This window comes from Neltuma alba, unplaced genomic scaffold (assembly GCF_004799145.2).
Source record: "Neltuma alba isolate B1F8T4 unplaced genomic scaffold, ASM479914v2 tig00011881_pilon, whole genome shotgun sequence".
NCBI classification, from domain to species: domain Eukaryota; kingdom Viridiplantae; phylum Streptophyta; class Magnoliopsida; order Fabales; family Fabaceae; genus Neltuma; species Neltuma alba.
This window is the reverse complement of record NW_021636483.1, coordinates 232,262-249,269: the sequence shown is the minus strand read 5'-3', so window position 1 is coordinate 249,269 and position 17,008 is coordinate 232,262. Positions and strand designations below refer to the sequence as shown.

The window sequence follows — 17,008 nt, the reverse complement described above, 5'->3', positions numbered from 1 at the left end:
GGTTTTCTTTGATTCTTTATTCTCTGGTGTTGGATATAAAATGCAGAATCGCAATGAATGGCGTTAATATTGGTCTCATGGTGAAGAGAGGGAGACGGAGAAGGGCATCTATGGATTTCTAGAACAATGCCTGCTAACTATGGGAGACGCAACGCAAGAACAAAGTGCTGTTTGGTCTGTACCATTTCTATTCTTCACAGTCCGCGGGAGAGAATGAGCTGAACACAGAGAAACAGAAAGAGAGGGAAAAAGAGTGATGCGCATAAGCCAGCTACGTCGTCGTTTGGATGACCCAGGCCCCGTAAGGGCAAACGGCTTCGACCCATACGCCGTTAAATAGGAGTAACCATTTTCTGTCGCGGAGTACGGACCAATGCGCCGTTTAACATTAACGATCTTTTCTTTTCCTTTGTTTTTTTCTTTACCTGAATTAGTTAGTAGTAACGGTTTTTTTTTTTTTCGTTTGCCTTTTTTTTTAAATAGTTACTGCAGGCAATGCCTTGTCAAGCGTATTCGAGAAGGATCTAGACATTATACTTCACAAAGTTATTGCATATTGCGTTTTTTTATTTTTAACAAAACATGTTGCGTATTTTAAAAGAGATAAAAAAAAGAAGAAAATAAGAAAAATGTAATAATGTTTTTGGCCAAAAGAAAATGTAATAATAAGATGAATATTTATATACAGCTTTTTGCCAACAATATTTATGTACAGTTGCATTTTATATAATTTTCTCTAATTATATTTATATGTACTCCCGTTTTATAATATATAATTGCGCCAACCTGTTTTTTTTCATTGCAGGAGATTTTTCTCTTTTTTGGAAATTCAAATTTCCCTACTACTTTTTGGAATTATATTTCTTTTCTGCTTTCATTTATATAAGATTCAAATCCTCTAATTTGGTACTTTTATAAGCACTGTCTAAGTCTAAAAATATGTATTGGCCCCAGTCGCCAAAACCCAACTCACTTAAATTTTTTTATAGAAAAAAATTACTTAATTTGATTTTTTTTTTTTTGGAACTAAAGGTCTAAAGTACCCCACTTCACACTTGCATATACACTTATTCGGGTAAACTTTGATTTGTTTTATTTTGTTTTTCGGGGCGACCTTTTATGAACTTTTTAAGATTTCATTTGAATGCAATTCTGATCTCATTAGAGACCAATAATTTTTAATGTGATATTTTTAGATGTAGTTATTTAAAAATCTTTGTTAAAAAATATCTGAAATCTCAATCAAGTTTTCAGAATTTTTATGAAGAAAATATCATAGAATGCGAGAATAAAAGTCTGATCTTGAAATTGAATGGAAGGGGTCAAAATAGATGAAAAGGCAAAGATGGACCATGGTGGACTCCCTGATGCACGCATTTCCTGGAAGTTTCCCCTTTAAGAAAGAGAGAGAAATTTTTATTTTATAAAAAAAATAATAAAATGTTGAAGTCATTCCAAAAGGAAAAAGAAAAAAACATCATGGAAAATTAGGAATCGTGCTTTCATTCCCTTTCTACTACTGCTTTGAGGAAATTGTTAACTATTGCTAGTGCAAGATTATTATGTGCACTAAAAGCTATAGAGGAAAAAAAAAAATACTTCTCTACTCCTATTTATAGGGTAAAAAGAGAATTTTTTTTACCCTATTAATTTTTAATATGAATATACTATTTTGCCTTTTATTTATTACAATATAAGTAGTTATCTATTTTAAAATGTGTATATATTAAATATAGGTAAAGTTAAAACGTTATTATACTTTAATAGAGAATTAATGCATTTTAAGATTTTTCTTAATCTATGTAAAATATGCTAAAAGTGCCTTGTAAATAAGATCAGTATAAGCATATGTGTGCATGTGCGTGTATAGAGAGAGAGAGAGAGAGATTTTGGAAGTAAATAAACACAACTCAACGTTGCTTACACTTTAGCCTATTTTGAAAAAGTAATATAGTAAATAAAATATGCACGCCAACTCAAAATGATATAAATATGGAAAATAAGCAAAAGATTTTTTTTATTGGCATTGAGGAAAAATAATTAGAACAATTAAATCCATGTACGTATAATATTCTATGCAGGGCTTAAGGTACCAAATGCAATAAAGTTCACACTAATATCATCCGATAAAGACCACCGTCCAGTCAGAGGGCTATAGACAAATCCTGCCATCTCTTTCACCTGTCCAAGAAAACAAGAGGGAATGTCTCAACATGATATTAGAGGACAGAGAGACCACAACTGCTAAAAGATTAGCTACGTCAATTGCAGAAGCTTATTAGAATTTTAGTTTTACCCCAAAAAAAAAAAACAAGAGGGAAAAGAAGGTTTACAAGGGTATAGATTAGTACAAAGAAATGAAAAAAGTTAGATTCAGCCGTGAGATTTATGAAGGAAAGTATTAACCCAATAGGAAAATTAATTATTTGGTCCACACACACACACACACACACACATATATATTGGACTGAATTATTTGGTCGTCCCTATATGTACAATTCAATCCCCACGGTTTTAACTCGATTGAAACTCAATATCTAATTATTTGACTCGATGTAACTTAGCGCTTATAGCTTAGCCATTTAAACCACGAGTCTCTAAATTTCAAAAAATAACTTAGGACTTATAATTTTATTTTCTAAAATGTAGGGACCAACATTTTAAATAGCTAATATTATAGGGAATGAGTTATATCAAGTCAAAATTTAGGAATTTGGGTTTCAATTGAATCAAAACCATGACTTTATAAACAATACAATTCACACCCCACGGACCTATAATCTAGTTAATATATAATACATTTAACTTACACTGATATTGGAGCGTTGTAGAATAAGGACTAGTTCTTCAGGAGTAAGAAAACTGGACCATTGATGTGTTCCTTTGGGAAGCTGCAAAGAATCAACCATATGTGAATGTAACAATTTGAATAGAGAAAATGAAGGTTAAGGACTTACAATAACGATGGTTAAGATTTGAGAACTTTAAAATTTAAATATTTTACGAATCATAAAAATAAGTTCCATTAATGCTTTACAAAGTTACTACTTAGAAAGTTTCAACTTGGTTTTCAAGATATTACAATAGTCTTTTCCACTTAGATAAGGTAACAAATTTAAAATATCCTCATAAAGTTCTCAAGATCAAGCTGCAACTTCCAGAAGATATGAATGTGGTAACTTTACAAAGCACTGAGATAACTTATTCTATGATCCTATATGAGGGAGAAAAAAAATTTAAAATTCTTTATCGTCATTAACCTAAGCTATGTCCATAACTATCATTTTTCGATCTGAATACATCAATTGCAATCATCTCTAAAACAAAGACATGCGACCCTACATGGGACTGTGTATCCTTCCATAAAATAACAGTTCTAGCATTATCACATATTTGAAGCCCCTCATTAATATTTTCCCAAGAGATCAGCTCAATAGGATTTTTCCTTTGTCTCATCATGAGAGTTTGAACTTTGAAGCTTGGACCTCTACCATTATCCTATCGCACCCTTACCACCTATGCTAACCTCAAATGGAAGTCTAAACTTTATCATCCAAATTATGTGCCAAAAAAAGTTCATAAAATACTTCTATCTGATCAAGATGGAGTTTCTAACTTGTCATTGCAAAATTTTCGGGAGGATGGGGTAACTACCATGTCCGAATCTGACATGTCTATACTTGTTTTAACGCTTGAACACACGTCAGTAGTGTCAGCGTCTATGTAAATTTCAGAAGATGAACTAGGATATATCAGTACAATAAACAAAAGAATAGTACCCAGCCTAGAATGTATTCTGCAGCAACAATGGCTGTAGCATATGCCCTCATTGACCGGTTGATTGTTGATATCACAGTAGCTCCATCTGGTACAGTAAGTGCTGCCAGAGATTTGCAGAACTCTGCTGGATCTGCTACGTGTTCAATCACCTGTTGAAATTCCAACAAGCATAGTGGACAGAAGTCCCAAGCATCATAATATGCTCAATAAAATCTGCGTCATTCATCAAAAGGTCTAACCGAATTTAAAAGGTGATCTTCTATATGTAGTTGTCTACATAGATATCTACACAAAAGTATCAACATGCAATATATATTTACATTCATAAATCCAAATGCAGTATAATTCTGCACATTGAAACAAACACAGAGTGAAAGGATGACAATACCTCCAAGGCCATCACGGCATCAAATTTTCTGCCTTCTTCAACGAGCTTCTCTGGTCATAAAATCATTTTATAAAAGCTCGTCAATATTATAATTTGTGAATTGGTAAACGCTATTGTGTTATAAATATGAGAAGAGGCCCATCAACCACATGGATACAACCTATTTCAACAATGAATGATCCAAGTTATCAAACAGGCACAATAGAAATAGATTTTCCACAATTATGCCTCTTGTAAGTCGAGCAAACAAATTAGCTGGGCATCACAAGCAGGGAAAAAAAGAATCCACTGTCACAACTCACAAGTGAGATAGTTTTCAATATTAAGAGGGAAATAGCAAAATTATTATAGATAGACATGCACACCTTGGATGCATACATGGAGTATAAATTAATGCTTGACCTACACATGAAATGAGCAAGATTTGCATATGTACCAGCTGTTGTGCAACAATACTCAATGTTTGAAGTCACTGGATCCAAATCCTGTGAAGTACAAAAAAGGTAGGCATTTAGTTATTCAGCTCATGGTGAAGAGAATATAAATGACTAAACACTCATAATTATATAACAATTGCTGACACCATTAATATAAATTTTCAAATTAGCAAACACAGTTGATAAATAACATCTAACGTTTTGCAATTCTGATTCTTATACCCATAGCCACCAATACCCATAGCCACCAAGCACACCATGGCATGCACATACGCCTAATAATGTTGAAAAAACTTAATAATGGTGAAGATGCTTTCAACAACTAACCACTTGAATTTCATTGACCACAAAATTAGACCACACTTCCGGTTGATTCTTTCAAGTTTGCAAATACATTTGATAAAACAGACACCATATGCCAGTTGATAGAATCCAAGTACAGTTATGATAGACATATTGTTAATAAATTCTTATAAAATAAGCATACAGCATGAAGGCGAGCAATCTTGATATTCTTCTCTACAGCATCAACTCCTGTCACTGTAGCTCCCATCCGAGCCAATGGCTGAATAGCAAGTATAAATAGTTAAAGAACACGTTTGAGAAATAATTTGCAGTGGACTGAGTGTGTGTGTGTGTGTGTGTGTGTGTGTTTTTTTTTTCTGTGTTTCTCTAGAAAAAACAAAAATTCAACTATCTTCCACATTCTTTGTGCACAAGGCCGCTTGACAATATAAGAAAAATATGAAAAAACTCACAATTCTAGGATAAAAGGCAGTCAACAGGAACCCCGATTTAATGATAATTGACTCCATTTGTTTCCTTATAAGTAATCTAAGACACTCTCTTACACAGATTCACACGACCACACAACTTCTAAAGCCTCACTATAGCCTTAGTTCTCCAAGATGAATAAAACAGACGTATAGGCATATGATATTCTTCCCACTCAGTTAATTAGAAGTTTTAGGAATACATGTCAAGAAAGAAGGAAGCACCAAGAATAGCTTTGTGACTCCCAAATAATGTTGAAGTCAATAAGGCGCCTGTAATACTAAACTAAACTAAGGACATAAAATTATTCTAGAAGCCAAATATCCAACATAAAACCCATGAGTTCCAAAAATAGATAAATAAATAAAATGAAGAAAATTGTACCTCCGAAAGAATTCCACCACCACAGCCTACATCTACAATTTTAAGTCCTTCAAGAGGCCGAGCACTACAGGGGTCCTTCCTGAGACAAGGAAAAACCTATGATCGTCCATGTAGTATTAAGGCCTTCGGAGTAAATATACACTACATACCAAGCAATTTCCACAAAAGTTACTTAAAGAATAAACAGCTCCTTGAATCAGAATAGCTGTGACAGCTAAGAAGGACTAAAAAGGATTAAAAGAAGCACAAGGAAACCAAAAAATAAAAATTTCAACAAGTCTTACGGTTGCTTACTTAAAATGCCGACACAACGTTGAACGGATGAAAGCAAGTCTTGTAGGATTCATAACATGCAACGGTTTAAATGGACCATCAGAATCCCACCTAAATACAGCAAGAGAAGAAAAATAGACGTTATTCACAAAACCATAACAAGATGCACATATTTTGATTTTAAAATGTTGTCTTGAAAGAAGTTATCCTCTTGAGGAAATAGTGCATAAAAGTGCAATTACATATCAAATTATAAAATTGACTCGTTGCCAAAAAAGATGAATTTGTTTCTTATTTTTGGTCCAAAGAATTTTGTACTCAGAGAAAAATCATGACCATGCGACATGCACAACATTACATGTCATTTTCTTTCCACAAATTGCCTCCTTCCACCTTTATTAGCTTTCCAAAGCCTATAATCTCCAGAATGCTGCTTCGTGAATGGAAAATATGACCAAGACTAAAGTATACCATGTTTCAGCAATAGCGGCAAATTTAGCGAGCTCAATCTCCTTCAAAGATGAAGAGGTCGAGGCCGAAGCCGCACTCGATTCAACTTTTGGACTGGTCCGAGGCTGTGGCAATTCCGGGGAAGAAGAAGCAGAGGGCTCGATGGGGGACATTGTTTGAGAAGAACCATTGGAGAAGCACCTAATACTGAGGAGAGAACGCGATGCAGCTGAGGAGTTAGGAAACCGGTGCAAGAGAAATCGGTGAATCGCAGTCCTAGTCAGATTTCGAAGTTGACATGAGAGCTTGGAAGCCATGGTTAGAGAAGAAACGTACTTTATCCTGGACAAATTTTTATACTGTGATTCCGGGTTGACCCGGCAATACCCGCATAAACGGGGTTGGAACTTGGGCTCCATATTTGAAGTTGAACGGCAAAGGTCAGTCCTTCGGTTTTGGACTTGGGTTGGGCGTTTATATGTGAAGGGGGGCCTCATCGGTTTTAAATTTCTTTTATTAGTTTTATTATTTAATTATTGAAAAAATTTTAATTAACTATTTTGAGGTTGCAGTATTATTCATTATTATTATCATCAATATTAAATATATTATATGAAAAGAAAATGAAGAAAAATGCATTTCATGCGTAATTCCCTTATTTGTATTATCCTCATTTTCAATTTAAAAAATGTCCCCCCCCCCCAAAAGGAAAAAAAAGAATAAACCGAGTTGAATACGGGAACCATAACTTTTTTGCCTCTTCGGTCACTGAAATTAGGCTCTATGGAATGGAAATGGTCATTTTGTTCTTATGCTAATAGAATTTAGAACTTCTGCACCATCAAAAAATGCCAAGTTTAAAACTTTTTTTCAAGTTTAAATCTTGTGCATATAAAAATTAGGAAAAATCACAAGACTGTGAAATTAGAAAAATTACACACAGGAACCAGTTTACAAAAATTGTTATCAAAACTCATACTAATGTTGTCGTTGATCCTAATTTGTAGTTTTTTAACTTTCACAGTTCTTATTTGCGATTTTCCCTAAAAATTATTGCAAGAGAAACTTGTGTAATTCTTCATCAAACAACTGGAAGAAAAACAGATGACCTTACTTGACTAAATGAAAAAGAGTGAAAGAAGGTAATCCCTAATCGTTAAAGGAGATAAGTAGTTAATTTCAAGCTCCTGAACACTCTTTGCTAACTTTCTTCATGGCCACGTCTTAGAATGGTCTGAGGGCCGCCTGTATCAACCCAACTGCATTTCATGCATCCCCATCATCAACACGAGGAAATGCTAACTCGGATGCCATAGAAAGAACAGAAGTTAAATAAAAGAACATATAATTACAGATTAAACAATCACATCTTTAAATTAAGTTTGCCTAAAAAAATTGCTTCTCTAATAAAACAGTGCAAACCCTTCACACTATACAGCAACACTACAATCTCCTTTCTGTGCAAGATCCTCGTGAGCTTCAAGAGAAGAATGTGGAGCCACCTCCATGGCCGCTTTAGCAGACGATTGTTCAGTTACTGCAGTTTCACTGTCAATGTGAGGAAGTTGTGAATTACCAACAATATTGCTACATTGCTGGGAGTTGATGTCATTGGGATCAACGGTATGACTGGCCTCTGCAGTAGCATCTGACGGCTTCGTGTTGACGATCTCAAGAGTTGCATGACGAAGAACCTTGTTAGCTTGACCCGTTTCCTCAGTATTGTTAGGTTCTTCCTTTATTTCCTGACCAACCTCATGCTGTTCTTCATAGTGAACCTTGGCAGCTTCGTGATTTGGATCCACATGGCTTTCCTCACCACCTGCATAGGCCAGTTCTGACTGATCCACCTCAATATTTGCATCGCACAGCGGCAGATTCTCACCATCAGCATTTGCATGAATCAACTGGACGTGGTCAACTTCGTTGTCCACTTGATTAAATTGTGCATGGTCCACCTCTCCATCTAAATGACTTATATGTAATTGCTCGACCTCTATAGTAGCACTAAAGAACTGAGGTTGCTCATCCTCACTAACTGTACTATACTGAACTGCGTCATCCTTCCTTAATCGTTTACATGAACCTTTTCTTCTAACTCTCTCTTTTCCTCTTACCCTTTTTCCAAGTTCTTCTTGGGGAATGTCTGACATTACGACTGGACCACCAATTTGGTCTCTTAAACATTCATGGGCTATGTGTCTTATCCTGGAAATTGATTCAATTTGTTGAGAATCCAATCCTTTGGTTGAAAAGGTATCTGCTATATGTGCAATATCCCTCAGACCAGCGTTCTGCAAACATTTGTTTTTTTCCTTTTAAAAAGCATTTCAAACTTAATCTATATTTGCTTTAAGAAAAAAAATTAAATTCATGCAAACATATCCTTACCGTTCTCTGAAACTCAGATGAAAGAGAGATAGGCCTTCCTATAAACTTACGAGTAATTTTCAGGTACCACTGCATGTACTCGCCCTCATCTACACCCTCATCCCCATCAACAATATGAAGATGACGGTCCATCCATTCATTAAGCTCAGCTTCCATTTTCCCTGACAAGTCAACCCCACCATCAACTCCTCTACTCTTCCTCTCCCAACGCTCCACATCCTCCGGAATTGACTGAAGCATGCCGTACTGCCTTAGGCATCGATTTGGAAGATGTCTCTCTGCCTTGTCAAAGCAAATCAACATTGTTTTTGACCTCCCAATAATTAAGGTACTTTTGATATGCTCTGGAATTATCATACTGTCCATGTTTCTGTAGGGAAGCCACTCCACCTGTACACAAATGACAATCAAACTATATTTTCTCTTTGAAAAGTATAATCAGAATATCACCAAAATCAGCATTATATATAATATATATTTGAAAATAAGACTAACATCACATGGTTTTAAGGAATCCAAAGCCTTCCGATAAAAAACTACATCACGATTTGCCGTTGGGCTACTTTGTTTTCCTTTCCATCTAAGCACAAATGGAAATCGATCATGCATCAGATCTTGATTAAGTTTGGGTCGTCCAATATTTAGGTGAAAGTAACTCCAACACTGCAAAATCATGATGGGTAATTACAACAGCATTAAGTGGAGGAGAGAAGTTAGCAAGAAAACTTCTATGAATATAGACAGAAGAGAGCATTGTAAAAACAGAATTAAATCACCTGCAAAAGTGTCAAACAGCCACTAATAGTACTTTGAGTTTTCAGCGAGGCATTTCCCAGAGCTCTATATAAGAATGCTAATGCTGCTGCACCCCAGGCATATTGTCCACATCGTTCAAAATTCTCAAACAATGGCAAGTACATCACAGGCACTTTATTTCCTGTAGTGGTGGAAAATATAGTGCTACCTACAAGATAAAGAAGATATGCACGAGTGTGTTGCTCTATCACTTCTTTTGAAGCATCATCAGGACAGCGAGAAAAGAACTCTTTTAACCAACTAAGCTTCACCATTCCACCACTAGTGTAACCGGATTCTGGTGCCCTGCCAAGATACTTCTCACAAACTGAGCTGCATGTGGTGTATGTTATGCCTATTACAGGATTCCCATCGATGGCCAGACCAAGTAAAAGTGCAACATCCTTAAGGGTTACAGTCATTTCTCCAACGTTCAAATGAAAAGTATTTGTTTCTCTTCGCCACCTTTCAACTAGTGCTGATATAAGGGGGTTGTCTAGACTAATAGCAGGAATTGATCTTAAGTAACCAAACCCAGCCTTTTCGACCAATTCAATCTGCTTAGGATTAAGTGTCCATTGATCAAGCTTTGATGTGTGCTCATGACATCTGAGAGCACCACGCTCCTGTCAATGCATTAAGAGAAGTACAATCAAATATTTGGGAAAAAGCCATTGAAAAGATTTTGCAGAAGAATTATGAAGGGATAGATCAAGAGTAAAGGATCATCCAACAGTAAACTGCACCTGTCCGTCCCAGACTGCTGAGGAGACATGCTTGTCCTGATCATAGAGAACTGAACCATCAATTGGTCCTGGATTAGTTGCATAGAGGTCAACTGCTCCAATTTCCATTAGTATAACTGAATAGAAACACAAAAAGCAAAAGCAAAACCAGAAAAATAACCCCAGTTAGAAAAATTTCCACAAAGGAAACAATTAAACTATGCAGAAAAAGAGGAACACAATAACAGAAGATAAGGAACTCTCCAAAAACGAACATAGAACCAAAAATAGAGGGGGAGAAGAAACAAAACAATCATTCAAAGCCCACCAACCCAAATGAACAGCAGCTCAAAATCATAAACACATAATACCATAATCAACTACATATATAAAACTACTTACATCTGAAGTATGCTATAACAATTACATTAAAAAAAGTCATATGATCTTAGAAGTAACTGAGAGTAAAACTTAGGAAAACTCCAGAATCTTCAACCCATTTCAGGCAGGGGCATTATGAGTGGATTTTCTATTAACTTCCACAAGCATCCATAGGAACAGGAGAAGCCTACTTTCGAGCCTCTTAGAATATTAACATTAATAAAACAATTCGTAATTATATCTTTCACTGGAACAGACAAAACTAATGTTCGTTCCGCTGAGCCTAAAGAGGTATCTTCCAAAAGATGGGGTGGGGGAAATATTCAGTGTATTGACGAGCTAATTAATTTAAGAAAATTATGAAAAAGGACAACAATAAATTTCATTGCATGATGCTACACTTTCTGATCACGTCCCTTTACAGCTAATGTAAATAAAGGTTGATAAGCACTTGTCTTCCTTTACCAAGGACTATGGAGGATTTGTACTGCAGATCTTAGGGATAAATCCTTCCTGTAAATCAGAGCGGGTGACTAATAAAAATAGGAGAAGCCCCAACTTTGACTGCCATATATTCATGCTTCATTAAGTTGCAAAGTTCTCCTCTTTCACATCAACGTCCTGAGGGAATATTGCCACAGTAGAAAATCAGCAGAAATGCAATACTATTTTGTTGGCTGACATGTGACAGATGTACAACCAACAGGAAGTCAATTGTTCACCATCTATGAAGAATGGAAACTTCTAAATTCAGGCTGTACCTGTAACCGTAGTTCATTTTTACTCTTGGGTACTACAAAATAAGTACCATGTGGTAATTTTTCCTTTAAAAGGAAATTTGATTTATATATATATATATATATGAACTTTCAGATCAATTCACAAACTTACGTAAATGTTTGATTGACTATATATTGTAGAAGACTCATTATATATTTTTATGACTGTGAGAACTGTCATATTGATGGAGACCCAAGCATATCTTCATAGTAATAGGTGGACATCAAATTAAACGCATCTTTATAGGAGAGAAAAATGAAAACAAAAACAACGAGAAATGGCGAGAAAAAGGTAGTTTTATTGGAGGATAAGCCGTCCAAAATCCACAAACGGCTTCACAGACATTTAGAGAAACTAACAGAAAACACTATCATTCAAATTCAAGCATAGCATCTGAACATGGCAAAAATGATGATGTAGACTTTATTGTAACGACAAAAATGGGAGCATCCTATGCCAACTAGGAAATTGTTTTTTATTGAGAAGAACATCATACTTGACAAGAACCAAGTATAGTAAATAGGAAATTCTCTTCCTTGCAAAAAATGAAGCTGGAACAATTAGAAGGAAATTCATAATTCTCATCATTCTGACAAAGATGCCCTGGTTTAAACCTTTTTTTTTGTTGTTTTTTTATAACAATGGATTAAACTTTTCTCTTCGTGATTAAAATGAAACAAATTTGGAACACAAATATCAAAGCTTTATGTAACGTATGTTTACAACAGTTGGGGAATTGAATGGTTTGGTTACAGCAGTTGGGGTGGGGAATTAAATGTAACTGATCTTCCTTCACCCCCTCTTCCTCAATTTACCATTACTCCGGATCACCTTTTTTGTCCCTTTTAGATCGGTTACAACTACGATAGGCTACAAACAAGCAGCTTCTGACTTAAATTTTACCAACAATATTAAAGCATTTTACACGCATTTAAATTACAAGAGAGTAACATGCTTCTGCAAGACATGCTAAAAAAAATTCAAATTGTTATTCATACTTAACACTTTAACAGGTTCAAGGAAGAAACTTTCCTTCTGCGCTAAGTTCTTTATTAAAGAAACTGCTTCTTTAAAACTTCCAAATCTTAATTGATTGATATTTGATTATCTTTGTTCAAGTTTCTTATATGCTCGGGCTTCCTTCAACTTATCAAATATCTTCATATTCAAAGCAAAACCTTTTCCACCATGCCACTCCAAACAGAATACTTCGGCATTGTTAATGGTATCACACTACAATTATCGTGCCTCCCAATGATAACAGCATGTTACAAAAACCAAAGCTTTAAAAATTCTTTTTTTTTAATCAAAAAATCAACAATTCCAACGCCAACGAGGTAATATTGACATTTTTTATTCTTTTTGCCACTGTCATATCAACAAATTCAAAGAGGGCGAAATTAAGAACCCAGAGAAGGAAACCAAGGGGAAGATCAGATGAAGAGTGAAGGAAGAGATCTATGTGAGGCTGGGGATTAGAGTGCGTTTAGAATAATAACATAACAGAGCACCGGATTGTAAAGAGCAGAAAGAAAAATAAAGAGGAAGCTTACAGTGAATGGAGGCGAACCCGATACGACTTCCACCGTCGTCGTCGCTTAGCTTGGCAGGTTGAGGGCAAGAAAAGAAAGGTCGAATGGATGAAAGGATTTTTTTTTCCTTTCAAAAAGGGCTAATCTTATCGTGGGCTGAAGTGGAGAACTTGGCCCAATAAAAATGGAGTATCCTTTACATAAAAGCCCAAACACATCAGTACGAACGTGCCTTTTGGAATAGTTAGTTTGTGTATACCTTATTATTTAACATATTATAAAAATTTAGAAAACTATAAAATATTTCAAATAATAAGTTGGAGATGCTATTAAATACTATTCTTACGGACAAATTTTACATTTTTTACGCTTAAGTTTTTCATAATTCACTTCATTATGGTTTCGGTACAACAAAAAGTAAAATATAATATTCAAAATTATAAAATATTATTGCAAACTCCGCCTATATTGTATAGCCGGTCCCAAGCCCGGATAAAGGAGGAGGGTTGTGTTAGGCTCTCGATAGCCAACGTAAAAACCCGTCAAATCTCATGAACATGGATCAACGAAGTAATTACGCTAATGCTAGGTCGTTGCCCAGAAGTGACACGTTGTATGGCTCGAGTACAGTGAGAAATGAGCTAGAGCCGCTGCATCGTCGCCCGGATATAGTGTTAAATGAGCGAGAGCTACCGCTCTCTCTTGGACGGATGCGGCTAAAGAAGTTAGTTCATGAGACTGAGATTAGATTTGGCACTTGGAATATTGGGACGCTGAATGAGAAATCTACGGAAGTAACAGGAATTATGAGGGACAGAAGGATTAATATCTTGTGCCTACAAGAAACCAAATGGAATGGAGAAGCTGCCAAGGAACTTGGAGAGTATAAACTTTAGTATACAGGAAAGGTGAGTGCAAGGAATGGGGTTGGTATCATCGTTGATGGAACATGGAAAAGAAACGTGGTAGAGGTTAAAAGGTTTAAGGACAGAATAATATCGTTAAGAGTAATTGTTGGAAAAGATACTATCAATATCATTAGTGCCTATGCACCTCAGGTTGGGGCAGAGACACACCTTAAAGATAAGTTCTGGGAAGATATGGAGGGGTTGATTCAAAGCATACCACTCGAAGAAAAAAATTTTATCGGTGGGGACCTTAATGGACATGTCGGTAAGGAAGCAGGACAATTCAGCGGGGCCCATGGTGGTTTTGGTTTTGGGCAGCTTAATAGTGGAGGACAATCTATTCTCAACTTTTCTCTTGCATATAATCTTAAGATTGTCAACACTTGTTTTAAGAAGCAAGAGGAGCATTTAATCACGTACAAAAGTAGTGTCTCAAAATCACAGATTGATTTCTTTTTGGTTAAGAATCCAGACAGAAAATTGTGTACTAATTGCAAAGTGATTCTAGGAGATAGGGTGACTGCCCAACATAAAGTACTTATTCTTCATGTACGTTTTAAGAGTACCAGGCAAAAGTACTATCAAGTGGTAAAACCCAGGATTAGGTGATAGCAGTTAAAGGGTGAGAAACGAAAGTTATTCAAAAGGACCCTTGTGGAGGAAGGGATTTGCGAGTCGCAGAGAAATGCAAACATGATGTGGGAAGAGATAGCTACAAGGGTTCGTTTGGTAGGTAAAGAAATTTTGGGAGAATCCAAAGGTCCTAGTCAGAGAGATAAGGAGACTTAGTGGTGGGATAAGAGTGTGCAAGAGAAAGTCAAATAGAAAAGAGATTGTTTTAAGGCCATACACTTGTGCAATAGTATAGAAAACCGGGAAAAGTATCAGTTAGCTAAAAAAGAGGCGAAGAAAGCAGTGAGCGAAGCACGTACTAAAGCTTATGAAGGGTTTTATTAGGAGTTAGGAACAAAGACGAGAGAAAGAAATATTTACAAGATTGCGAAGCAAAGGGAAAGGAAAAAGAGAGATTTGGACCAAGTAAAGTGTATAAAGAATGAAGATGGTAAAGTGTTAGTTACTAATAGTGATATTAAGGACAGATGGGAGGCTTATTTTTACAAGTTGTTTAATGAGGGAAGCAATTATGCAACTCAGGACTTACAGGACTTGCTAATTAACAAAGATGATCAGAATTTGGCTTTCTACTGTAGGATTCGTATCGAAGAGATTAAGGCAGCTCTCAAGAAAATGGACAATGGAAAAGCCGTTGGGCTTGATGGTATCCCTATTGAAGTTTGGAAATGTCTGGGAGATGAGGGTGAAGTGTGGCTAACCAAACTTTTTAATGAAATTTTACGCTCTAAGAATATGCCGGATGAGTGGAGGAGAAGCATTTTAGTTCCTATTTACAAGAATAAAGGAGACATTCAAAACTATGCAAGTTACAGAGGGATAAAACTTATGAGTCATATAATGAAATTGTGGGAAAAAGTGATGGAATATAGGTTGAGGCTGGAGACTTCTATTTCAGAAAACCAATTTGGATTTATGCCAGGGAGATCCACTTCGGAAGCAATCTATTTACTAAGAGGGTTAATGGAAAGATATAGAAGTAAAAGAAGGGATTTACATATGGTCTTTATTAACCTGGAAAAAGCTTACGATCGTGTGCCAAGAGAAGTAATCTTTGGAAAAAAAAAAGGTGTACGGGTTGCTTATATCAAAGCCATACAAGATATGTATGGGGGGTAACTACTAGTGTAAGGATGCTTGGAGGTGAGACAAAGGACTTCCCTATTCAGATTGGCCTACATCAGGGATCCTCTTTGAGTCCGTACTTGTTCAACATTGTTCTGGATGTTCTAACTGAACCTATTCGAGAAAGAATCCCTAAGTCCATGCTTTTCGCGGATGATATAGTTCTTATGGCGGAATCAAAAGAAGAGATTAACACTAGATTGGAGTTATGGAGAAGGATGTTGGAGTCGAAAGGTTTCCGCTTGAGCAGGAACAAAACACAATATATGCATTGTGATTTTGGGGGGAGGCAAGGCAATGGGGATTTGGAGGTGAAGATGGGGGAGCAAATTATTCCTCAAGTATCAAAGTTTAAATACCTAGGATGCATTATACAGGAGGATGGGGAAATTGATGGAGACGTTTCTCATAGAATACAAACTGGCTGGTTAAAGTGGAGGAAAGCTACCGGAGTTATTTGCAATAAGAAGGTACCTGGGAAACTTAAAGGAAAATTTTATTCGGACTACTATAAGACCGGTTATGTTGTATGGTAGTGAATGTTGGGCAATAAATGGAAAACAAGAGCACAAAGTTGGGGTAGCAGAAATGATAATGTTGAGATGGATGCGTGGTCATACAAGAAAAGATAGGATTCGAAATGAAAATATCAGAGCAAGAGCCGGTGTGGCACCTATCCAAAAGAAAATGGTTGAAAATCGCTTAAGATGGTTTGGACATGTGTAGAGAAGGCCATTAGAGGCCCCGGTGAGAAGGTGGATCAGACAAGATGGAGTCACATAAAAAGGAACAGAGGAAGACCAAGAAGAACGCTTAATGAGGTCATTAAATGAGACCTCCTAGTCAACAACATATTTAAGAATTGAGTTGTTGACAGAGCACGATGGCGTCATGTGATTCATGTAGCCGACCTCACCTAGTGGGATAAGGCTTGTTGTTGTATAAAATATTATTGCAATTTTATGATGGTTTTGAGTTCTCACATTATAAATCCCAAACATGTGAAGCTCACGTACTTTAGTCCTAAGTCCTAACGGTCTAGCGTGTTTTTGGATAACAGGTGATCACTAGATAAAGAAGTTTGTTAAGTTAGTTATTTATAATAAGTAGGTGTTATATTTTTTTAAAATACTCTCATTAATATAAGAGGTGATTACTAATTTGAGTATATTAAATAACATTATTAAGTTAGTTATTTGCAATAAATAGATATTATTTTTTTAGAATACTCTTACTAATCATGTGTATTAAC

The 17,008-nt window shown here is 35.9% G+C and overlaps 2 protein-coding genes across 6 annotated transcripts; both read right to left on the bottom strand.

Annotated features, from left to right (window-relative positions):
- Positions 1-1,987: 1,987 nt before the first annotated feature.
- On the bottom strand, positions 1,988-6,809 carry LOC114718968 (ubiquinone biosynthesis O-methyltransferase, mitochondrial). The gene is made up of 9 exons (XM_028904425.1): positions 6,508-6,809; positions 6,058-6,147; positions 5,764-5,842; positions 5,093-5,170; positions 4,605-4,653; positions 4,169-4,218; positions 3,780-3,929; positions 2,811-2,891; positions 1,988-2,181 (listed from the first exon to the last, which is right to left on the bottom strand). Exons 1-9 carry the CDS (start codon positions 6,801-6,803, stop codon positions 2,074-2,076), a joined length of 981 nt encoding a protein of 326 aa, XP_028760258.1. The 5' UTR covers positions 6,804-6,809; the 3' UTR covers positions 1,988-2,073.
- An 840-nt stretch (positions 6,810-7,649) lies between these two features.
- Positions 7,650-13,137, bottom strand: LOC114718965 (protein MAIN-LIKE 2). Of its 5 annotated transcripts, none has more exons than XM_028904417.1 (7): positions 13,112-13,129; positions 11,244-11,399; positions 10,419-10,534; positions 9,654-10,298; positions 9,373-9,540; positions 8,878-9,267; positions 7,650-8,801 (listed from the first exon to the last, which is right to left on the bottom strand). In XM_028904417.1, the coding sequence occupies exons 3-7, from the start codon at positions 10,524-10,526 to the stop codon at positions 7,917-7,919; spliced, it is 2,196 nt and encodes a 731-aa protein (XP_028760250.1). In that variant the 5' UTR covers positions 10,527-10,534; positions 11,244-11,399; positions 13,112-13,129; the 3' UTR covers positions 7,650-7,916. The 5 variants fall into 5 exon arrangements, with proteins under 5 accessions (XP_028760250.1, XP_028760254.1, XP_028760253.1 ...); XM_028904421.1 differs by having other exon boundaries at positions 7,650-8,780; positions 13,112-13,127; XM_028904420.1 differs by lacking the exon at positions 11,244-11,399 and having other exon boundaries at positions 13,112-13,137.
- Between the last annotated feature and the right edge of the window lie 3,871 nt (positions 13,138-17,008).

Excerpts from the sequence above, each read along its gene's own strand:
- LOC114718968 (XM_028904425.1), bottom strand. The coding sequence starts at position 6,803 with ATGGCTTCCAAGCTCTCATGTCAACTTCGAAATCTGACTAGGACTGCG. Across the intron at positions 5,843-6,057 it reads ACGTTGTGTCGGCATTTTAA|GAAGGACCCCTGTAGTGCTC; the intron begins GTAAGCAACCGT and ends TCCTTGTCTCAG. Across the intron at positions 4,219-4,604 it reads GTATTGTTGCACAACAGCTG|AGAAGCTCGTTGAAGAAGGC; the intron begins GTACATATGCAA and ends TTTTATGACCAG.
- LOC114718965 (XM_028904420.1), bottom strand. The coding sequence starts at position 10,526 with ATGGAAATTGGAGCAGTTGACCTCTATGCAACTAATCCAGGACCAATT. Across the intron at positions 10,299-10,418 it reads CAGCAGTCTGGGACGGACAG|GAGCGTGGTGCTCTCAGATG; the intron begins GTGCAGTTTACT and ends ATGCATTGACAG. Across the intron at positions 8,802-8,877 it reads CATCTGAGTTTCAGAGAACG|GAAAAAAACAAATGTTTGCA; the intron begins GTAAGGATATGT and ends GCTTTTTAAAAG.